Source organism: Notamacropus eugenii, chromosome 1 (assembly GCF_028372415.1).
Source record: "Notamacropus eugenii isolate mMacEug1 chromosome 1, mMacEug1.pri_v2, whole genome shotgun sequence".
Taxonomy (NCBI): domain Eukaryota; kingdom Metazoa; phylum Chordata; class Mammalia; order Diprotodontia; family Macropodidae; genus Notamacropus; species Notamacropus eugenii.
The window spans coordinates 294,209,663-294,234,862 of NC_092872.1; the positions used below are offsets into that span (position 1 = coordinate 294,209,663).

Consider the following 25,200-nt stretch of genomic DNA (forward strand, 5'->3'; position numbering starts at 1 on the left):
TTGTAAATTCCTACTGATCCTTTAGAGCCCTACTCAAATATCTTCTCCTCCAGGAGCCTTCTCTGATCCCTTTTGTTGGAAATTACCTTTTCCCTTAGACTGTTCAAAACATGCTTTTTATACCTCTCTAATGTGTTGATCATGAAATGTCTATTACAGTTACTTCTGTGTGTGTGTCTTACTTATCCCTCTACTAGACTGCAAGGTCCTTAAAGGTAGCTATGGTGTCTTATCTAAATTTATCTAAATACTTCCTCCAGTATCTAATACAGTGCTCTGTAGGTAGGAGGTAATTAATAAATGTCATTGTATTGGTAATGCATTACCTTCAATGGAATTGTTCCAGAAGAAATTAGGAATCTGCCTACTGGTAATCTAGGCTTTTTCTACTTTCACTCCACTGGAGAAAGAAGTATAGGTATCCTTTTATCCTAGAAATTCTGCTTCTTGCACTGACATCCTGAGAATGCCTACTAGGTGGAGATTGTTTCTCTTGACAGTGCCTCAGTATTCCATTCTACAGGAATACTTATTGGTGCACCCTAGCATGGAGAAGAGTCTCTGGTTCAAAGTCTGGGCCCACTGAGTATATTCAGTGATGTCACAGAAGGTAGGGATGAAAGGAGTAGACAAGGGCAATAAGAAATTTGTTTTGATTCTGGTTTGTTCTACCCTACAGGGCCTCTGGGAATACACAGGGGTCAGGCTAGTGGAGGTATTGGCCCAAAGCTAGACACTCTGGATGCAGCTTCAGATGAGGACCAGCACTCCCATGTTGACTTTGTCCCACATTTAGCATCAGCATCCCATATCCTGCTTTGCATCAGAATGCTTTTGGACACCTTGCTCTAAAGCTCAACAATCTTTAGTTCAGGAGGAGGTGAGGAGGTGTTGCTGCTATCTTCCTTGCCTTAGGAGGAGTATGACATCCATCATAGCTCACTTAAGGAACTCAAGACCACTCGGAGAATATTGGTTGACTTTTCCTTTCTTTGTTCCTCCTTCCTTCTTCCTCCTTCCTCTTTTCCTCTTTTCCTCATCTCTCCTCCTTCCTCTCCTTGGAGGTCTAAGGAGCTTTCTTAAATGTGCCAAGTTTACAAAGATCAGCGACCAACTGTCCTTGACTGAGACTCCAGGTGGTCTCCCAAGGACTGGGCTAAGTTCAGCAATAACACCTGAGATCAAAATCTCAGGTTAGAGAATCTCATCCATCCAATGGAGTTTTGATTTCAATAGAGAGCAGATAATTTCGATGAGAACATGACCTGAAAACCCACTTCAGTCATGGAAAAGTGCCAGGAAATGAAGGCTACCTGGGGCTTGAGGAAGTTGACTGTCGTGCCTGTGCTCAGGGACCAATTGTGGAGGACTTCACTGATTTACCCATAGCACTTCCCCCTTCAAGTCTTCCCTTTGTCACTAACAAGTTCTGTTTGCTCTTGATGACCTATGAAGGCAGTGAAAGAAATGTGCTATGCTTTGGAACCTGGGGGGACATGCTAGCTGACTCTCTGGCTGAACTCAGAAATGGGTTGTTGTATGTGAGAGCAAGCAGGGTGTGAAAAGCAGTAAGATGGGGGGAGTCAAAAGTCAAATGAAAGTATGTGCCTCAAGCAGTTCATGCACACAGAAGAATATAGGAAGGACCTATAAATTCTTTCATTCCACAGTTAGGAATCAAGGCAGGGCATGCACTGTCTAAATTATTTGGAATTGATCCCTATAAAGAAACTACAAGGGACCCATTTTTGCATCTATATTCCAGACCCCAAAACTCCTGTAGTTTTGCCCTACTCATTCTCTGATGCAGGGTATCCCCTGGGGCCATTGAATTGGTGACCCCTTCTGGCAATCTGCTGTTGCCTCCACATGTGGGACAAGGTCTCAGGTAGTGTGGCCCAAGCTCATCCCTTTCCTGCCTGTTTATTTTTTATTTCTACTTTCTAAGGTGCTCTGAGAATGTTTGTAATTATTGCATGATTGTCCCACTAAACCCACAAAATGGGGGCAAATACACTTATTTCTCCATTTTTGCAGATAAGAGAAACTGAGGTACAGAAAGACTTGAAACTGGAAGCCTGTTGATGCCCATGGACAGCTCAACCATGGAAGAGGGAAAGCTGGTAATCCTGGGATCTGACTGGATAAAATAAAATCCGTTACAGGGCACTGATTCAGCAATATGTGTTGGAAATGAAACAATTAACAAGTCAGGGTTGAGGGGTGGTGGTGGTAGTGGTGGTGGTGGTGGTGGTGGTGGTGTGAGAAGTCTGACTGCATCCTTTAATCACCACTAAAGGACTGCATATGTGAATCAAGAAATCACCAATGATAATTATTTTATTTCTATTGCTTTTTGTTTATAATATCTAAAGGGATATGGCTGAAAAGAAATCAAAGAGATAAGTGAACAACTGTCTTGGAAAAGCATAGTCTTATTGGGCTACAGATTTATCAATAGTCTTATCTGAGGGTCATTAGGGAGCAGTATCACTCTGGCAAATGGTAACTTATGACAGATATCCATGGGGAATGAGGATTTCGAAGTAATCTAGACCCAGTTCTTCCATATTAGTTTGGTTTTCCCACGAAATAACTGGCATTATTTTGTTTGAATTGGAAATCCTTTATGTGCGCAGCACAATATTGAGATGCACTGTGTAGGTATTGCCAATTCCTTTTCCACTAGTGTTTTCTGGGCATGGCTGAGTCCTTATTGAGAGATTTGACCATATCTAACCCAACTTGAGGGGGGAAATTGTTGGCCAGTCAAATATCTAGTTGACTCCCCAAGACTGGGAGTCTTCCCCTCCTTTCAGCTTTCTCTTAGATTGATGAGACTTGGAGACTTCCAATATCCCCAGAGTTCCCTCCAGACCTCAGTCTTTGAATAAAGTGGGAGGGAACATACTTTGGAACAAGGGTAAGAAGTAAATGATAAAATAAGTCTTCTTTCAGGCCTTAAATAGCCAATCTATGGCTCTTCCTTACGCACTGATGCTTTCTCTGAAGAAGGAATCATGGGGGCTTTGATTTCCTCCATCTAGGAGACAACTATTGAGAAAGGCAGTCTAAGCATTTTCTATAAGCCTGTCTGAGAAGGAGTGAAGGGCTTGAGAGGGTGGGGGAAGGGAACCCCTAAAGTGGTTTCAGAGTGCAGAAGTAATGACTCATACTTCTTAAGTTGAAGCGGCTTCTGCTGACTATTTTCTTGTGCCTAGGTAGCCGCAAAGTGAGGATGGAGGAAGGGAGAAGGGTGGGTGTGACAGTAGCAGGCTGTAGCTATTACAGCTGTGAGTGTGCCAGAGAAAAGGGAGAATGGTATTTAATACTGATTGCGCTCAGTCCAACTCTCCTTTCTCTCCTTTCCCATAAGGGAGAATATTTTGGACATAGTATTAACGATGATAATAATAGTAGCTAACAATAATGGTCATAGAAGCAAGTAATAATTCCTAGCAGGAAACCTTTGGCCCTGCAGAACCCTCTGTTCACAGTGAGGCGTTCTTCTCTTAATTCAGGTGAGAAGAAACAAGGACCTCATAGAGAACTGAGTGTGACAACAAAGCTATACAGGTAAGAAAATGTCGATGTAAACTAGATAGAGTGGCATCTCCGCAGCTCCGCTGTCGGTTTCTTTTTCTCCTCTCCATTTTCCACCCCAGCCAGTCCTAGGCAGGTTCTCCTTTCTTCATCCTCCCTTTTCCCCCTCACTCTTTTTCTTTTACAGTAACCAAATCGCCCCTTAACGTTAGTCTCTCTGCAGATGTGGAGCGACGCCGCCCGCCTACGTGGTCAGCAGCTCCTGTCTCAGATGGTGGAACTGTCAGGAGGACTGCATCAGGCCCGTGAGACGCTTGCCCACCAGTGACTTTCCCTGCAAGAAGGACAATCAACAAACATACACATATGTACAGACAGACAGATAGACAGACAGGTGGGGGTCAGTTCTACACAGGCAACAGAAACAAACCACTCTGCCCACCACTTTCCACGGGAAAGGCATGTTCACATGAGACTCCCCTAGTTTGGAAGACTTAATGAGAAAGCTTCAGATCCTTGGGGGACACTGGATGGAGCTAGGTGAACCTAGGGATAGTGATAGCCTGTGGATGGTGCCCTGAAGTTGGTAGTTCAAGGGGCAGGACCTTACTTACCCATGAAAGGAGGCTTTTTAATCATCAAGTCAAAGTTTTAATACCTGTGGACTATCCTAGAATTTGATTTTAGTCAAGGTAACTAGATGGGTTGGGAAGTACTGAGACAGGGGAGGTTTGAATAATGTGGGACAAAGCTTGCTGAAAATGGAGATTGTTGGGAAATGATAAATATCACATGTTCTAAAAAACAAAACAGTGAGACAAGAGCCCCTTGGTATGAAGCTCTAGGGAGAAGGTAGATGGATTGGAATACTTCCCATGGATCTGGGCATATAATATTTGGTTCCAAGATGGTGGTGGTAGCTCCCTCCTTGGAAGCCACAGATTGTTTTTTTCCCAACTGATTGGGAAGAGACAATGAAGAATCACTAGGTGCAAACAACACTAGGAAAAAGCTTTAAAACAGAAGGAATGTGGCCTGTAATCATGACTCTTGTGATACTCAGAGGAGCTTTATCTTTCCTTCACCTAGAATGATTCCAGGTAAATTATTTGGCTACCCATTTGGTGATAGAGTTAGGGATATCCTCATATACCATAAACATTCCTGGTACTTCTGCACAAGACTTGATTAAGCTCTTTATACCAGACCCTTTTTAAATTTAAAAAATAAACAATGAAACCAGGCCCAGATGTCTAAGTGATGCTTGTAGGAGCACATGAGCCTGATTCAATTCAGACTCCCATGTCACATGGCTTGAACTTTTCTGAATGGTGTGAGGACACAACTGTTAAGGTATACACACAGGTAAGTCAGATATACCCAAAAGAAGACTGCTCTGATTGGAAATGCATAAGAAGTACTCAACAAGCTCAGTGATCAAGTGGCCTATATCCAAAAAAATATACATTGGTTGTGACCTTGTCGGCCCTGTGTGTCATCTACCCTGTTCTTTCACAGAGAGAAAAACCAGTGTAGATGCTCACAAGCTTCTCTGTATCTGGTTCAGTAGTTCATCTACTGTTGGTATTGGCACTTCCTAAAACTCTATTTCCTTTTTTCATTTTCCCCCTTCCTCCATCATTTTGATGAGTAAATCCCACTGCTTTTTCTTCTCCTTGCTCTGCCAGATGCCCCTGCATCAGGTATTTGAATTTTCAGGTTATGGTAGGCTTAATCTATAGCAAAGAGAAATTTAGGGATGGTATAAGCAGAGGTGCGCATGAACTAATTGGTAAATTTTCAGTGTGAGCATTTATACCTTGGAAATGAGCAAACCTTACAAATTAGAGCTTGATTTATTGTTTCGTTAACTTTCTAGACTTAAGAATGTGATGAAAGAACTTGTTAGCAGTGCAGATTAAGCTTGAAAAGTGTTTCATGGGGCAGCTAGGTGGTATAGTGGATAGTGCACTGACCCTGGAGTCAGTAGGCTCAGACACTTATGAGTTACTAGTGTGACCCTGGGCAAGTCACTTAACCTGACTGCCTCAAAAAAAAGTATTTCATGTGTCCTTTCCTCCCTAGAGACCTGGATATTAAACATTTACCATCATATTCTTGGTTATATGAAAGATTTTCTTGGATAGAATGTCTTACAAAGTCTAGCAGGCTATGAAATCTCTATCCCTAGAGGTTTTTAAGGATAGGATAATTAATATATCCACTTAGGGTAGTTTAAGTACTTTCTACAGGTGCTGAGGCAAAAGGCAAACCTATTACCAGTGGCTCCACATTGCCTTGCAATCTCCTCCTCCTTACTCTTATCCTCCCTTCCTACTCCATCCATTAGCCCAGGGTTATAATTACACATCACATTTCCAAATGGACATATTCTGGGAGTGCCCTACTTGGTATCTGGTTCTCTGATTTAACTGGCAGGTATGAAGAAAACATAGATTTTTTTTAAGAAAAAAAGATAGCTATAGATAAGCACAATAGAGTATGAAACATTGCAGGGACAATTCTGCTATTCTAAGAACTGAAAGAAGTTTACTTCCAGATAATTTTAATAATAGCTAGCATTTCTGTAGCACTTTAAGGAATGCAAAGCACTTTATAAATATTATCTCATTTGATCCTTATGCCACCACCCTGAGAGATGGGTGCAATTATTAATCCATTTCACAGTTGAGGAAACTGAGGCAGGCAGAGATCAAGTGACTTGCCCAGGGTTCAGTGAGTGTCTGGAGTACGATCTGAACTCAGATTTTCCTAACAGTGCTCTCTATAGGCTCAGGTTTGTAGGAAATACTACCAACTCTTCCCTCTATCCCTTCTGATGAGTGTATCTGAAATTCTAAATTTTAACCCATTCCTCAATATCTCTGAGTCTCCAGTTGTTTCATAAGACCTACAGCTAGCCCATCCCCTGAAGGTAAGGAAAAGACACCCTATGTTTGTTTTCAATAGCCTATCATGGTATATCTGGCTACTTCTGCTTCCCCATTCTCCTCCCTTTCATCTGCTCCACCCCAAGTTTTAGCTATGTTGTTAAGCAACAACAATAATAACAGCAGAGTGGCTATAAGGGGCCAAGTGTGCTGTGAATAGTAGCACCGCCCACCTCAGCCCATTGGCCAAATGCTTCCTGCAGATAGATGCAGCATCCTGAGGGGAGCTGGTGGTGGCTGTTCATTCTGCCCACAGGCATTGCTAAGGTACCCGCCATAGGGTTTAAGGAAAGGAAGTAGGTCATTAAGCTTGTTCATTAGCTGTTTTTCCTCTAAAGGAATAAGGCTCCTAAGGAGCTCACCAAGGATCAAAGCCACCTCTCACTAATGACAGCACTCCCTGCCTAGGAGAACCACCCATGTTCAGACAAGCTGTTACCAAGATTCTGCTCGCATAGTCACAGGGCTCTTTACTATGAGCCATTTTCACTCTACAGACACCAAAAGAGAACTTCCTGACATGACTTATGACATTGCTGTATATACCTTCTTCTCTTTCCCCCTCCTTCCTAACTGTTTAGCATTAATGAAGGACAAGCCCTAGAGTCAGAGTGGTACATTCTACATGTCTGATGCTCAGATAGACATAGAAGCTCAGGGTGGGGGTGAGGAAAGAAGGGAGAAGTCTTTTTACAGGTCAATCTGGAACATCTCATGGTGCCCAAAGCAATGCAGCCAGACCAGCCTAAAGGATCAGCTGAACTCCTAATGGATGGTAGCTAAGGAGGAAGACAGGGTACCTCTAGCAGATAATCTTGAAATGAAATGGAATATGATGATTAAAAGCTCAGACAGGTAAACTAGGTTCCAGAGATATCATGTGACTACATCTTTGTGTGTAGACAAAGTGTTTTTTTTTTTCACCTCTGATAGACTTAGTAAATGTAATTCAACAGAATTCAGGAACTTTTCATTTCATGGCCCATGTGCTTTGTGCTGTGTTCACCAGTACCCATTTCATTCTCATTCTCATCTGACTGGTACTCCACATGCCAGAGAGATCTCCTCGGTGTCATGGTTGGATTGTCTTTATGGCTGGGCCCTAAAAGGTCATGCAGTTCTTTAATTATTATCTTCTTTAAAGGGCACACACACAAAAAGGGAAGGATTTCCCCTTTTATGCAACATGTGTGTTGTTTTTTTTAATCAACATGCTGTTCGACATGCTGTGATCCTGTTCATCTCACTTTCAGACATTAATCAACAAAGCATGCACTCGTCAGGTGACTTAGAGCTCCTGCCACTTACCTGAGGACTTTTCAATGGGGTAGGGTTCTATGGAAAATTGGAGGAGCAGATAATGGTTGAACTGTGGGATTGTGCCCAGGATGTGACCATGACCTCCGACTCAGTGTGGCTTGGTAGGGAGGGGGTAGTTCAATTTAAATTGTTTAAAAGCAGGATGAAATCTTTCCCTGGGTCACTTCTTGGAAATTTCCACACCCTCTTCTCTTTTGGTTACTTGGTTTTATCTCAATTTGAGGATAAATTCTATTCTCTCTTTCTGCCTCCCCCTCCTATTGATTTGGGCATCTATCCCAAGCTTCTAGGATGAGGAAGAGTGATTGCTTTTAATTCACCCAATCTGAAGCACTCTCCTCCTCCTCCTTCCCCTTCCCACTTCTTTTTTCCTTTTATTTTGCCCCATCAACTAAAATGACTAGGGAATCATACCATCCTCTTGTGCCACTGAGGCGTTTTTCACACTTGCTACTGAAAATTTTTCTTTGGCTGAAAACACAGTTTGAAAGGAGGGGGAGGGTTTTTTCTCCCCTTTCTTCCTTATTTGTTTCAGCAAAAGAATGTGTGTTTGATTGAATCAACATGTGACTTCAGGAGTCAGGAAGTTAGAGGCTCAAGGCTCTGTTGTATAGTGGTAAGACATCCATGTATAGACATTCAAATTTGCACTGGATTCTCATATGGCTTTGGAAGGATGGAAATCACCACAATGTCTGCAGAAGATAGCAAGAACAAAGAGGAAAAGTTAGATCACTTGGGAGAGCTGAGGAAAGGAGGAAAGACAAGGAAAAGAAGATACTCTGCCACAATCTTAAAGGGTGATTTATGTGGTGGGTACTATCTTCTCTCTGATTTCCTCCACTGATGAGAGAAATATATTCAAACAAAAGCAGAAGGAATTTTAGTTATGACAATTATTTCACATCAGGGAGGTTTTGTTTAAGGAAACCATAAAATTTCTTCCGCCATGATCTTTAAGACTTGGGGAAACAAAGCAAAGATATGGGATCCGTTGCTATAGAGAGTTGGGGGACAATGGGCATGGAGCACTCAATGTTAAAATGCTGTTCAAAGTACCATAATGATTCCTAAAAAGAAAGGGAATGTTATTGTAGAGCTCTGTAGTAGAATTCTACCTCAGACTTTTTAAAAAATATATGTTGGTTAGTTCTTTTTTTGCCCTCTTTTTAAAAATTCTTCATTATAAAGGATGGTTCTCTAGAAGAGGTAGGGGGAGTGATATAGCAGGGAATTCAGGTGATATAAAAACACACACAATTTATTTTTAAAAGGACTTATGAAGAGAGAGAACATTCCATTTGTTTGAGGCTGTTTACGAAAAAGTGCCTAAGTTAGATGATCCTCACCTGTCATTACAGGAGGATTATGTCCACTTATTACTAAAAACAATATAACCATACCTTTCTATAACATTCTCTATTTTCAATGTACTTTCATATCTACTATCTCATTTGATTGTCTCAATATCTGAATTAAGTAGAGCAGGTTTTACCCATGAAGAGACTGAGGAAATGGATTGTGGCTTGTCAGAGGTCCCACATAACAGCCAGACTAGGACTTGGGTTTGGGGACAACTGTGAGGAGTCCTCTTTGAAGACGTGTCTTATTTTGAATCTCATATTTTTAGAACAGGGGCTGCCCTTCTGAAGCACAGAGAGTCCTGATACTAGAGTAACGAGGAGACAGCAATTTGGCAAATTTTGTTCCTTTGGTCTAGCTTTTGCTCCTTTGCTTTTACCAAGTCTTCTGAGCTTTCAATATCTAATGAGAATTTTAATTTGTTTTTTTGAAATTCTCTTTATTAGATTTTTTCCATAAATAGTTGCACTATAAAATATAAAAGCAATATATATATATATAAAATAAAAATATGTAAAATAAGAAAGTCAAATTATACACGAAATTAAATAATCCATTGAGGGAGGTGGAAGAAAAAACTAATGAACAGAAAATCAAGAGATATAAACAAATTCACATAAATTAAAACCAAGTTGAAGTTACAGGGAATTATCTATGTTCAAAATAAAAGTAATGGACATAACCCTTCAAAGAGTTTGGTTCACATGACTGAACTGACTATATAACAGACCATGTACATTCCTGGTTACGTATGTATGACATCTGGCACATCAGTTCTCTCCAGATCACTTCATTTTCTGAAAGTTTCTCTCACCAACCACATTAGCAGACCTATCAAAATGTTGGTTCATATTGCTCAGGTAACCTATCATTCCCTCAAACTTCAGAATAGCTTTTCTCTTTAAATCGCCCAAGACAGACCTGTAAGAGTTTTCTTTGATCCAATCAAATCATTAAGCTATAAGTTACCTAAGGAAGACAGATGAAGGTCTTCAAGCAAAATCTGTCATTTGTTGGAGAGGTAGACAAGTCTTGATCCTAAAACATTTGTAATGGCCATGGACATAGGGTAACAGATCTCATGAAGTAGGTCAGGATGCCTTACTCACTGTCTGAGGCATAAACTTTAGGTAGATAACACTCAAGACACAGCCTCAGGCAGGTTCTATTTGAAGTCTTCATCATATTCCTCTCACTTCTCATTGGAGACTGCCAAAGAAGGGGCAGGTACAATTATATCACTGCCACTGAGTAGTGAGGAAAGCAGAAGGATCCAACCTATTATAGCCCTAAGATAGAAGATTATTCCCTGAGCATGCGTGTATTTAAAGGGTGAAGGTAGGGGCAGGAGATGGGACCAGTGAGTTAACTAACTAGACCAGTTAATTTGTGAAACACATTATTTACCATAATCAAATAGGTCAATAGTTATGCATATAACTGGCTCCATCATCTCAGAGGGAATCTAAGTATCTTGAATAACATACTTAAACTGATTTCTGAGCCTGATAGGAAGGAAGGGAGAAATCTCTTAATGCCTTGGAACTTCAGTGTGATAAACACAAAATTGTACTCTAAACCTTACTGAATCGTCTACCTGACGAATCTAAGGAAGTTCTCATTGATAGTGTTTACTATGTCTACAATTTTTCTGCTTTGTATAGGCTATGATGAGGCCCTCTCCTCCCTATCTTCTGTCTCACAGTCAAGGTTACTCTTTTCAAAGGCTGACCCTATGGGGCAGCTTTTGTCAGGGGATAGGAGATTTCTTTTTTCTCTGCTTCTCAGGTGAGCCCAGAGAAATTTGGCTCCTACTTCTTTAGTGTTCTAGTTTCTAAAATGGTCTCCTCCTTTCTCCTCTTCCCCCCTTTTTTGTGATAAAAACTCATCAAACTTGATAACAGTTAGCATTTCTATAGTCCTTTTCAGATATGATCTTACATCAACCCCGGGCTGTACATGCTGTTATTATTCTCTTTTTACATATGAGGAAACTGAGCAGACAAAAGGTTAGGTGGCTTGCCCAGGGTCACACAAGTGGTGTCTGAGGCTGGATTTGAAAACTCAGGTCTTCCTGACACCAAGGATCAGTTTTCTAACTGCTGTGCCACCGAGTTGCCCCTTGTAAAGCAAAAGACCAGATAGCTCTTACCAGAAAACCTAAGACAAGGAAGGCACCCAATTCAGTAAAGGGCTTTGGTCATAAGAGACGTTTTGTGGCCAGCTCTTCCTAAGTCTGGATCCCCCCTTCTAAGACTTACTCTGGCCCTGAAGGCTCAGTTCATCAGGAGGGAGGTAGATACTAACAAAACTGAGAAAATATGGTAGCTCTTTTCAGTTGTGCTGCTAATGGCTATGGCTACAATAAAATGTTATCTGTTATTCTCATCTAGGATGCTAGAGGAGTTCCTGAATTGGGCTGCAGAAAAGATTGCAACTTGAATTCATTCATAAGAAGGGATAGGGACCTGACCTGTGATTTCATTGGTATAGAGAATTATTGATGAAGAAACTTCTTTTACATTGTGTGCATTCACAGGGAGTTGCCCAGAGCACTGAGACATTAATTGACTTGCCCAAGGTCATATAGGTCATTCTGGGTCAGAGTAGGGTCTTAAACTCTGAGGCAAGCTCACTATCTCTTATTCTGTATTGTGTCTCCTGAAACTTTCTAGAAAAGATCAAAGAGGCAGCCTCTTATCTTAGGGATCCTCAGCTCATTATGCAAGGTTTGGCAAGATGGAATTTTCTCAGAACCCAGTGGGATACTCTCCACCTTTCCCAAGTACTCACAATCTATTAGATGGTACATCATCTTAGTGTGGGTGTACCTACTGGGTTTCTTGTTAGCCAGCCCTCCTGCAGCTTTCCCCTCCAAGAGCCAAAAGGGCCATCTCCCAAGCAAAGGTCAAGGTCATCCTGCTGAAGTTCAATGAAGCAGCAAGCTTTGCTAGGAAACAACAGTTCACATTAACATCCATTTTGGTGCAAACATATCTGGGACAGGGCTCTCTCCCTTTCCTCATTTTTCCCACCCTGGAATGTGGGGGATTGGAACGAGATCCACTTAGCATCTCCCAGAACCATCCTCAGAGGCACTATAACAAGTATGGAGTAGGGGGGTCCTTAGAGTTGCATTTTAAAAGTTTTGCATTTTGAAAGTAAACTGAGTTGTCTAATCTTAAATAACTTGGAGGTTCTTTATTGGTTTTTGATCATTCCCTGCAAAGCCTTCCTAAAGAATTGCTAAGAGTCTTCCTTGATTCCAAAGGGGAAAAGCAACATATCTCCAAAGCTCATTTTGCTCTTTCTGGTAAGAAATCCAGCAGAAATGGATGGGGGTCTTTATTTCCTGTAAGATTTGATTCTGTTTCACCCAACAGAGGAGTCTTGAACCCTTAATAGAGCAATAGTAATGAAGGGGGAATGTACTGGATTTACAAGATATTCCATAAATGCATGAATTTCCGCCCCCGACTTTGTTAGTGGAATGGATAGGAAAGGTGCTAAGAGATCTAAGTTAATTGTATTTTAGAAAGAGCAATGGATTTGGACCCTCAGAACCTGACTGTGTAATTGTGCAACCTTGGACAAGTCACTTAACCTCTCAGGCTCTTCATATGTAAAAAGAGGAGACCAGACTCTAAGGGCCTTTAAGGTCCCTTCCAACTCTAAATCTGTGTTCCTATGATTTGGTGACTAGCTGAATTCCAGCTCTAAATAGGTGAATAGCTATGGACATTGTTTACTCCTGACAACAAGTATCCTGAATGAGAAGCTCACTCCAAAGTCAGTGTCTTGGATATGAAGTTGGAGAAGTAGTCATCATGGTCAACCAGGGCAGGAAGCTATGGTGAAACAGACTGAGACACAGAGGAATAAATGCGTGAGAAAACACATCTGTGGAAGCAGGGAGGGAAGAGAGGAAGCACCAGACCGACCGATAACTCTTTCCATTTCCAGAGCACCTTCCATCCAAAGGATCCCAAAGCACAGGACAGACCATTAGAGATATAGGGATCACTCACCCGCTGCTGGAAGGTAGCCACCTCTGGGGTGAAACGCGGTAGCCAGTCTTATTCTGCGCCAGCAGCACTATGCAATTGGGTTTTTAGGAAGGGAAGTGAAGAATCACTTATCCAATGGCAACTGTGAATACCTATTGTTCTAGAGGAGCCCCTACATTGATACCAATAGGCAGCAGGCATGCAAAACAGTGCAACAGGTATTTACAGCACACCAAAGCAGCATATACAGTTGATGCTCATGCGAGATAGAGTATATGGTGTACTCACTACCATACACTGTGCATGTAGGATGATAGCTCAACCTAGTACAGCAGGCATCGCACATATATATACATGCAATATGCAAAAAGCCGTCATACATGCAGACACATGTGCACATAGGCATGCATTTGCATAAATGTTACGGGTAATCTGTATAAGCAATAACATGACCAATTATGTAGTTGAGGTGCAGGCACCCAGGAAGCCAGTCACTGAAAAAGAGCAGTGACATACAATTTGTTGTTGTTGTTGTTCAGTCATGACCCCATTTGGGGTTCTATTGGCAAAGATACTGGAGCAGTTTGTCATTTCCTTCTCCAGCTCATTTTACAGCTGAGGAAACTGAGGTAAACAGGTTAAGTGATTTGCTCAAGGTCACATGTACCTAAGGGCAGATTTGAACTCAGGTCTTCCCAACTCCTGGCTCAATGCTCTATCTACTATGGCACCTCGCTTCCCCAACCCAAGCTCCCCTGTAGGTGTTGTCTTCCTCTAAGCTTCTTGAGGGTAGGCACTTTCATGCTTATCTGGATTTGTATCCCCAAGCCTTAGCACAGGGTCTGACCCACAGTAAGTAATTTGTGCTTTAACCATCTATAATATACCCCTAGAAGGACTTCATGGCTCTAACCTTTTCTCTTCTTCTTTGATTTCTTCTAGATTGGAGTGGTATTTATTCCTAAAAAACGGTATTTTCTTTACTTCCTCAAAACGAGATAGGCCCACATGCCCACTAGTTTAAGGAAATTAGATCTTAGAGACAAAGTTAGTCTCTTTAGCACTTTAGTCTGTCTTCTTCTAGGATAGACCTAAAAACCAGCCCTCAGTGGCAGCCTCAGTACACAAGGATCACTGGAGTGGAGGGGAGGGGAGATATTAATATTTCCTGTTGTCCTCTGTTACCAACAAAAATGCTGCTTATAGAGATGTGATAGCCAGCCCAGCTTTCAGGTAGAAACCTGGATGAAGGCTCACACTTCTTTACTCATGACTTTTTTTTTAATTTAGAGACAACAAAGGAAATTCCAACACCATAAGTAGTGAGGTAGATGAATAGGGATAAGTTCAGTGAAGAGGTCAAAACAGCCTCTGGATGGACCTCAAGGCAGTGAATTAGCAGCAGCCATCAGAATGTTTTCCCCAACATCCCACTGTCCAGTGAGGACAAGACATAGCACAGGCCAGGGGTGGGGAATTCGCAGCCTGGAGGCTACATATGGCCTTCTAGATCCTCAAGTGTGGCCCTTTGATTGAATCCAGATTTCACAGAACCAATCCCCTTAATAAAAGGATTTGTTCTGTAAAATGTGGACTCAGTCAAAAGGCTGCACCCAAAGACCTAGAAGGCTACACATGGTCTCGAGGCTACAGGTTCCCCACCCCTGTTTAGTAAACCCATCATGATGTAGAAAGATCTAAGAAATAAACAACTTGATAGTCATGGATGGATTATGAGGATCAGCCCACTGAGGGATTTTGAAATGAGGCAACCAGAGACTGGGCTAAATGGCCAATGTAGTCATCAGAGGTGACTCAGAAGTAATATAGCAGATACACCAGGAATCTAAGCTAGAATCATCAAACATGCCCAGCACTTCTGGGTATACTGAACGAGATTAAAATGTAATATTTTTTGAAATGAAATATTTTTTAAAAAATAAATAAAAATCCAACAAAACAGAAAATGTTAATGTGGTTTTCCAATATGCCTGCAGGAATTCTTATAGTATTTTCCATTACTGGTCTGAGGCACAGAAAGTATTCTTTCTAGTTGTTTTTCTTAGGAAAAATACAGACACAATGTAAGAAAACACTAGTGGGATGTGTTTGGTTTTTAAAGCTGTTCATACCTAGCCCCTTCCAGCTTTTCCATTCTTTTTACACCCTTCCATAAACTCAGTAATCCCGTGATAGCCTCTTTGCTATTCCTTGCACAAAACACTCCGTCTTCCAAATGTGTGCCTTTCATTGGCTGTCTCTCCATGCCTTGAACTCTCTTCCCTCTTCATCTATGACTCCTGGCTTCCTTCAAGTCCCAGCTAAAATCCCACTTTCTCTAGGAAGCCTTTTTCCTGATCCATCCTAATACTAGTTTCTGCTTATCCCCAATTTATCCGTATTTGTATCTTATTTGTACACAGTTGTTTGCATGTTGTCTTTTCTTAGCCTGTGAACTCCTTGAGGACAGGAACTATTTTTGTCTTTCACTCTGCGCAGTGCCTGGTGCATAGCTGTTGGGTCACGTCCAACTTTTCATGACCCTGTGGACCATACTGTCCATGGGTTTTCCTGGCAAAGATAATGGAGTGGTTTGCCATTTCCTTCTCCAGTGGATAAAGCAAATAGGGGTTACATGACTTGCCAAGGGTCACACAGCTAGTAAGTGTCTGAGACCATATTTGAACTCAGTTCTTTCTGAGTGCAGGACCAGCACTTTATCCATTGAGCTTCCACCTGCTTCCAAATGCCTGGTACATAGTAGGTACTTTCCAAGTACTTGTTGCTTTGCCTCGACTTGACTTGTGGGATCACAAATGACTGGAGATGAAGCTGTGCTAATACTTTTATCTGGTATATGAGTGTTCCAGGGAGATTATATTACTCTCAAATAGTAGGATTAGCAGCTCTATATATTTAGAAGCACACTTGCATTGGGTATATAAATTATTGGATAGAGCACGACTTTTAATATATCTTAATTTGGAGTTTACAATGGCCCACGGCAAGATCAAAGTTATAGGAAAACTGTTTGCTGCAGATGTCTAACCTGGTACATGTTTTGGATGATCTCACAACTTCTCAGCTTTGTCTGTGAGATAAATGCCCCCTCATATCCAACTGCATGCATTTAATGACCCTCTTAATATTATTCAAGTAGTATTTTTGGATGTTGGGCAGAAGGGGGCCATCCCTCTATGCCAGCCTCTCTCTGATTGATTTCCAATCCCTTTTCTTACAAATATTTGCCTTTAGATATTCACTGCTTCTAAATATGGCATGATTAAATATTCACTCCAGAAGGTTTAGGGTCATGGTGGGAAATGGGTTTCCTCAACCCAATGAAAGAGTCTAAGAGTCCTTATAAACCCCTCTTCCTTCTTTCTCCTTCTCCTTCTCCTTCCTTCCTTCCTTCCTTCCTTCCTTCCTTCCTTCCTTCCTTCTTCCCTTCCTTCCTTCCTTCCTTCTTCCCTTCCTTCCTTCCTTCCTTCCTTCCTTCCTTCCTTCCTTCCTTCCTTCCTTCCTTCCTTCCTTCTTCCCTTCCTTTGTTCCTTCCTTCTTCCTTTCCTTCCTTCCTTCCTTCCTTCCTTCCTTCCTTCCTTCCTTCCTTCCTTCCTTCCTTCCTTCCTTCCTTCCTCTCTCTTCTTCTCTTTAGAAATGAAGAAATGCTGACAGAATTGATGGAATGTCTGAGAATATGGTAAAAAAAACCCCACTATACTGACTGGGTTTTTTAAGTTTACCTTTTAAAATGTCCTATTAAAAGTTTGCTGACATTACTGGGATTACCATGTTTAATGAGAAGCCTCAAAGACTTTAGGTATAAGGGATGAAAAGGGAAAATAGAAGCTTTAATAACCACAATTGTACAATCCCATGATTAGCTCAAAGCATTTTTGAAAAAGCCTGAAAGAGGAGGTAATGTCACTTTCATTTGGATTGGTTCCTCCAGAAAACTGCAAAGAGTATGTATGTGAAAAAGATGATTCTTTTCCATATTCTGGTTTGTGCCAACCACTGGGCTAGGTAGAGGATGGGTTTCTAAGGCAAGGACTCATTAGTTGTAGAAGAAAGATTATAGCAAGCAGGGGGTCCCAGGATGGGCAGACTCACAGGACTGAAGCACTAAAGGTATGTTCCATTTTCGCTGTTCTAAAACATTTGCTGCTCCTAAATTGTTTACCTGATACCTGGTACTAGTAATGAGCAAAAAGATGAATGGTCTTGCTCTCTCCCAGAAGAGCTGTAAGAAAGATTCTTTTGTTCTCTACCTCCTGAGCTAGGCAGCCCAAAGCCAGCAAGTGTCCACCCCTGACCGCACCCTACCAATGCTTGCCACCCCACTGTAGTGCAGCTGCCTAAGATTCCCCTGCCAAAAAAAGAAAAAAACTCACACACAGACACACAACACAAAACACGAGGGCTCCTGTGTTCTGGCTCAATGATCTCATTTTCGCTCTCTGAGGAGACAGTCCCACAGTTCAGAGCACAGCTCCAGCTGTGACTTTGAAAAAGGCATGGCTGACATCAGAAGACAAGTATATAGACTTCCCAAAACTGTCCCTCTTGCCTTGGTTGGACTACGAAGGACCAAATGAAAACACATTTGTAAGAAAGTTCTTTGCAAGCCCCAAATCCTGCTATTATCATTGGTGTTTGCCAGTTGTTGTCATTCAGCTTCTCCTACTGTAAAACAGGCATATATTAGAGAAGTAGGTCCTTGATGTTAATCCACATCTAACCCCAAACATCAGCATTCCATCCTCAAATAATATAAACTGGTTTATAATACGTTAGTGCAATGTTAACAATTCATGCACTGAAATATAGTATAGTTCTGCAATAAACATTTATTGAATCACAAAATTCTAGCTTTAAAAAGAATCTAGGCTAGCTACTTAAGGCCCAAATGTCTTCTCCAAGCAAACACTTCTAGTGATAGAGAACTGACTATGTTTTGGAGGAAACTATTTCACTTGTGGGCAGTTCTCATTGTTACAGAATTCCTCTCTATTATTAGTGCTGTGGGACAGACTGAAAACTGCTTGGGTATTTAAATCTTAGAGTTGCCTGGGTCACTGACTTCCTCTAGGTCACATAGCAAGTATGTGTCAGAGACAATACTTGGAGCCAGGTCTACCAGACTCCAAAGCCTGTCTTTTATGCCCTGTGGCATTCTGTCTCTGTCTTTGTATATGAGAAGAAATTGATTTCCAAGTCACTTCTACCTTCTGATCCTACTGGAGGAATGGAGAATAAGCCTACTGCACTTTGATGTCAACTCTTTAGTATTTAAAAATTTAGTTTCCAACTTCCACCACTGTCTTATTTCCTCCAGGCTAAGTATCCTCAACAGAAAGCTCATTATCACCATAAGAATAACTAGCATTTAAATAAAGGTGGGGCAGCTAGGTGGTGAACTGGACTTGCTAGCTGTGTGACCCTGGCCAAGTCACTTAACCCTATTTGCTTCAGTTTCCTCATGTGTAAAATGAGCTAGAGAAGGAAGTGACCGACCACTCCAGTATCTCTGCCAAGAAAACCCCATATGGGTCATAAAGAGTTGGATGTGACTAGACAACAACAGTAAAAATAAATGTTGATAAATCATTTTACAAATACTATCTCAGTTTATCTTTATGACAACTCTGGGAGTTAGGTATTATTATTATTGCCATTTTAGATGTTTCAGTTATTACCTCCATTCTACAGATGAGGAAACTAAGGCAGAAGTTAAGTGACTTAACCAGGATCACGCAGCTAGCAAGCTTTTGAGCCCAAGTTTTTTGCCACCATCTTGCTTTACCCTTTTAGATTGTATTATGATGAGACCGCCATAGCTGAACATCATGGCATGTGTGCACGCACGCACACACACACACACACACACACACACACACACACACAATGTTGTAGGACATAAAGGAGCATTATTCCGTTGTAGAGCACAAAGGAGGCATTACTTCCCTTGAGCTAGATGCTATGTTTCTATCAATGATAAGTCCGGATCATAGTAGCCTTACAACAATCACACTGCTGTCTCACGCTGAGCATGTAATCAACTAAAACCTTGAGGTCTTTTTATATAAAATTGCTGTCAAGCCAGATACTCTCTATTCCGAACTTGCACAAATGATTTCTTAAACTCTGTTCAATTGCTCAGGATTTTTGTATGAAGAAAGTGCTTAACAAATGTTTGTTGAAATACAAATAGAGAACTTTGTATTTTCCTGTTATATTTTATTCCCCACTCTCACCCCCAACACACACTTTTTTGTTTGTACACATTGGTTTCAGTTCATGGAGATTCTGAGTTTGGATTCTACTTCATTAGGATCAGGGGAGCAAGGGCTTAGAGCTGGACCTCCCAGGTCATCTAGGTCTGAAGCAAAGTGATGCAAAGGGAACAGGTCCTGGATTTGACACTAGAGGACCTCAGTTTAAATCCAAGCCTTGTCCTTTATGACCTCTTTGGCCCTCAGTTTCCTATTCTGTCACATTGGGGAGTTGGATTGGATCACCTCTTAAGTTCATAAAATTTATAATCTAACCTAACCTCATTCTGACAGATGAAGAAATTTAGAGAAATTAAGCACCTTTCCTCAAGAGCACCCAGCTCACTAACCTTCCCAGTTTATGTCATCTACGTGGATTCTGTATCATCTTCCAAGTCAGATAAAAATGTTGATCGATCCATGGAGAGAACTCTTTGGAATGATACTAGTGATCTCCTCCAAAGGTGTCAGGGATCCATTTGTCAACATTCAGTTTAGTCACATAAGCCATATTAATGAAAAATTCACCACTCCCTATACAGACACACAATCTGGTCTGGTGGATGGGCCAGCATAATTTTCAGACTTTGGTTGCTTGGACAGGAGGATTGACACATTATTTCAGAGGACTGAAAGGGAGGGCATTACTGGCCCTGTGCAAACTTTCCCCCTCAGAGCACAGTACTATGCCACAGATGGTACAGATAGTTTCCACTGAGTGTTGCCAACACTGCAGTCAGCTTCTGCTTCAGGGTCATGTTACCCATATCAATATCCTTCAGCCTCATGTAGTCATGCTCAAATTGCCTTTGTCCAAATATTCCAAAGCAATTGGGCATCAATTTAATAGTTGAGCACCTCCTTCCCAGAAAGAGCCAGACATACATATCACACTGTCTTGCCTTTCTTTCAGGAGATTGTGGAACATTTGGAGGCCCTTTGGTCAATTTCTCAACATTCATCTTGGCCTCCAGTATACTAATTAACCTTCTGTTCAAATTCCCAAACTTTTAACTCCTGGTAATCAACCCTGCATTCCTTTGAGTTAGACCACAAGCCAACTTTGTTTCAGAATAATTTCAGAATAATTCAGAATAATTCTTTCCTTCAGTTCCAGATTCCCTCCTCCAAGACTACTGTTTCTCAACCATACCATGATGCCCATTTTTGACTTAATTGATCAAAAATCATTTAAGTGTTGACTGTGTTGGGCATCATGCAAACAGCAACAAAAATAGCAATAATGACTCACATCAACAAGGTGCTTTAAAGTCTGCAAAGCACTTTCCTCACAACTCTGCAAGGTAGTAAGTATCATCTCCATTTTACAGATGGGGAAACTGAGGCTTAGGGACGTTAAGTGGCATGCCCATGATCACACTGTTAGATGTCAGAACTGGGACTCAAACCCAGGCTTCTTGGTCCCAAAGCTGGTATTCATTTCACTCTTCTGTCCTATAACATACTGTTTATTTTGTCTTCCTTTGTATTCTTACTTAATTGTAGCGTGGGTCCTGGGTCTTCAGGGAGAGTGTTGAATTCCTTGGTCTTTTATAATTCTCAAACTCTCAATCTTTGGTTTTAATTTCAACCCCGATTCTGCTGATGAATAAATGTGTAGTGTTGCACATGTCATCTCCCTCCTCTTATTCTCAGCTTCCTCATTTTCAAATGAGTGAACTGGACTAGATGATTTACTAAGTATTTTTTTAATTTAAAATTTTTTTTTAAATTTTAATTTATGGAATAAAACATTTATATGTTATAATTTATTTATATATTACATATTTATAATATATATTACAGTTAAAAAATTTTAATTTACAGAATAAAGCAAATGTTTCCATAACATAGAATAATAAAAAATATGATTGTACATGAAACTTCAAATATGCTATACACAACTTGGTATTCCTTTCAAATATACAACAAAATTATCATATAAATTTCTTTTTTTCTCTCCTTACCCTAGAGATGACTAAAATTAGACAAAAATACATGTGTATATATGTATATGTATATATGTATATGTACATACATATATACACATACACATATATATGTAAAATTATTCTATACATACTTCTATTTATCAGTTTTTTCTCTGGACATAGATAGTGTCTTTCTTCAAATGTCCTTTATAATTAAACTGGATATTTATAATAGACAAAATAACTTATTTGTGATGGAATACTGAACATTTTTAAAGCTCTTGCTACCTGTCAGATACTTGACATACACATAGACAACAGCTAGACAATCCCAGTCCTTAAGGAGTTGGCATTCCAAGGGGGGCAAGGATCTAAGACAATTCCAAGGGACTCATGTTGGAAAATGCACATCCACATCCACAGAAAGAACTGTGGAGTCTGAATGCAGATGGAAGCAGACTATCTGTTCTCTCTCTTTTTTTGTTGTTTCTTCTTTCTTTTGGTTTCTCCCATTGGTTCTAATTCTTCCTTACAACATGACTGATGTGAAAATATGTTTAATATGAACGTATATGTAGGACCTATATAATATTGCATGTCATCTTGGGGAGGGGGTGGGAAGGGAGAGGGAGAAAATTTAGAACTCAAAATCTTGTGGAAGTGAATGTTGAAAATTCAAAAAAATAAATAAATAATTTTGATAAAAAAGAAAGTTGTAGTTATTTGATGAGTTACCTCTTCTCTTATTCTCATTTCATAGCCTCATCATCACCCCTCACCACCTAGGCCTTTAATCTCATCTCACAAAGGCAGTCCTTCTATACATATACCTGATCTCATCCTCTCTCCTCTTTTCCAGCAGATTTCCCCTCGCTATTACATTTTCTTTACAATCTTTAGTTTTTTCCTATTCATTGGTTCCTTCCCTGATGCCTACAAAGAGGTCCAAGTGTCCCCATCAGTAGATCCTACAATCCCTCACTAGCTTTAATCTTCCTTTAAATCTCATCCTCCCTCTCAGCTAAACTCCTTGAAAAAGCTATCTACAGTTGGAATCTCCAATTCTCTCCTCATTTTTTTAAAATCCTATGGAAGCTGGCTTCTGATACCATTATAACTCAAAATATTCTCTTCACAGTTATCAGTGATAACTTAATGATCAAATCTAATGGTCTTTTCTCCAACCTCTTCCTACTTGATCTATCAGGTACATTTGACAATGCTGACCAATTTATCCTCTTGAATATTGTCTTCTCTCTGGGTTCTCATAAAACCTACTCTCTCTTCATTCTCTTTCTACCCATCTGACCATTTCTTCTTAGTCTTCATTGCTGGATTTTCATCCATGTCCCCTGGCCCCACCCTCACCCCAGGCTCTGTTCTGGATTGTTTTTCTCTTTTCTCTCTCCACTCTGTTCCTTGATGACCTTATCAACCCATATGCTCAATTATCAACTCAATACTGATGACTCTTGGATCTCTATACCCAACTCTCACCTTGCTCATGAACTTTACTTTGCATCACAAATTGTCACTGGACATTTCACATTGGCTATCCTACAGGCATCTCAAACTCAAAATATCTGAAACAAAATTTATTGTCTTTTCCCCAAAATATATCCCTCTTCAAAACTTTCCTATTACTGTGGAAGGTATCATCCTTCCAGTTACCTCAGTGTAACTTGAGTCCTCACTCTCACTCACCTCACATAGACCATCAATTGCCAAATCTTTTCCCTATCTACCTTTCTATCTCTTACATACACCCTCTTATCTTGAATCATAGCAATTACCTTGGCTCATCCCTCATCAGTTTTCTCTGCTCTATTGCAATAGCCTCCTAATTAATTTCTTGGACTCAAGTCTCTCCTCACTCCAATCTATTCTTCATACAGCTCCAGAGTGATTTTCCTAAAGCACTGGCATGACCATTTATCACCCCTCCCTTCCCCCCAATAAATTCCAATAACTCTCTTTGTTAGAGTTGCTGTTCAGTTGTGTCTGACTCTTTGTGACTACGTGTATCATCTCCCCAAGTCTGTCCAAGTTCATGTTTGTTGTTACCATGACCCTATCCACCTCCTCTTTGGCCACCCCCTTCTCCTTTTGACTTCAACCTTTCCCAACATCAGGGTACTTTCTAGTGAGTCTTATTTTCTCATTATGTGGCCAAAGTATTTATGCTTCAGCTTCAGTATTTGTTCTTCCGATGAATGGTCTGAATTAATTTCTTTATGTATTGACTGATTTGATCTCCTTACTGCCCAAGTGACTCTCCAAAGTCTTCTCTAGTACCTTTAAGATAAAATATGAATACCTCTTTTTGGCATGTAGCATGGCTTTTCACAACCGAGTCCCTTTCTATCTGTCCTGTCTTCTTAAACATTACTTCCCGTCACAAGATTTCCACTCATCGTAATGACATAACTTGACATTTCTCACACATGATGCTCCATTTTCCAACTCTGTGCTGCCTATCCCCCGAGCCTGAAATGTTCTCCTTTCTCACTTCCATCCGTGCAATCCCTGTTTCCTTTAAGACAAAACTCAAGGCTGATCTTCTGCAAGAGTCCTTTTCTGTTTCTTCTCCTCCCCAAAGTCAATAACAACTTACTGCTTCCTCTCCTTCCCAAAGTCAATAGCCTCTTCCCCTGCTTTGCACCTATTTTTGTACGGATCATGTGTATACCTATAGTAAGAGTTCATAATAATAATAACACTTATATGATACCTTCTACATGCCAGAAACTGTGCTAAGCACTTTACAAATATTATCTCATTTGATCCTCATGACAACCCTGGGAGGTAGGTACTATTATCATTCTCCTATTACAGATAAGGAAATTGAGGCAAAAAGAAATTAAGAGACTTGCCCAAGGTCCCACAACTAATAAGTGTCTAAGGCTAGATTTGAACTGAGGTTTTCCTGACGCCAGGTTGGACTCTATCCACTGTGCTATATCTAACTGCCTCTATACCTATATCTATATATCTCCTTTGTCAGAACGTGAACTTCCTTAAAGGCAGGCACTTTGCTTTTATCTTTGTCTCCCCAGCACTTAGCACAGTGCCAAGTACATAGTAGGTTCTTAATAAATGCTTGTTGATTGAACATGAGCGATATTGAGAAGATGGAATCACCTGATTAAACATAGAGTGATAAGTGAGAGTGAAGTATTACTCTAGGTCCAAGAAACACAGGTGATTGGAAGAAGAGATGCTCTTGTCAAAGATAGGAGCAAGAGGAGAGGTGAGTTGAGGATACTGACTTCTGCTTTGAGATGTCTATGGCCCATCCAGCTAGAGAGGTCCAGAAGTTAATTGGAAATGTGAGACTAGGGATTAGAAGAGAGATGGGAGCTGGATATGTAGCTTTGGGAGTCATCTGCATAGGACTAATAGTTGAATCCAGGACAGTCGAGGAGATCCCCTGGAGGAAGATGGTTTCTAGGGTCCCTTCTAGCTCTGTTCCTTAGTCTTCAGTTGTAATGCCAAGCAGCTTTCCCTTTATCCTACTATGTCTTAAAATAGGCAGCTGCTTCATCCCTTAGGTTGGTTCTTTTGGTTTACTTACACCTAGATACCTTCATTTCTCCTGCCCTTCCATTTGAGATCACAGCTTTATCTTCTCCTCAAACCTCCAATACAGCTTACATTCCTGTTCTCACTGAAGGTGGTACTTGTATTGCCTGCTTTTCTGTTTCCTGCTTAGCTGCCTTGATATTGAATAGATCAGACTGAATCTTTAAGTTCACCATATATATGTGTGTATGTATATGTATGTATGTATTTACAAAGACTTCCTCTTCCA

General features: G+C 40.7%; 1 protein-coding gene across 1 annotated transcript in view; it reads right to left on the reverse strand.

The window, feature by feature from the left end:
• Nucleotides 1-2,322: 2,322 nt before the first annotated feature.
• The window catches only part of RGS6 (regulator of G protein signaling 6), a 662,738-nt gene continuing 639,860 nt past the window's right edge, over nt 2,323-25,200 (reverse strand). The window contains 3 exon segments of the mRNA XM_072629224.1: nt 2,323-3,746; nt 3,749-3,877; nt 13,205-13,271. Coding sequence (XP_072485325.1) covers nt 3,598-3,746; nt 3,749-3,877; nt 13,205-13,271 — 345 coding nt within the window. The 3' untranslated portion in view covers nt 2,323-3,597.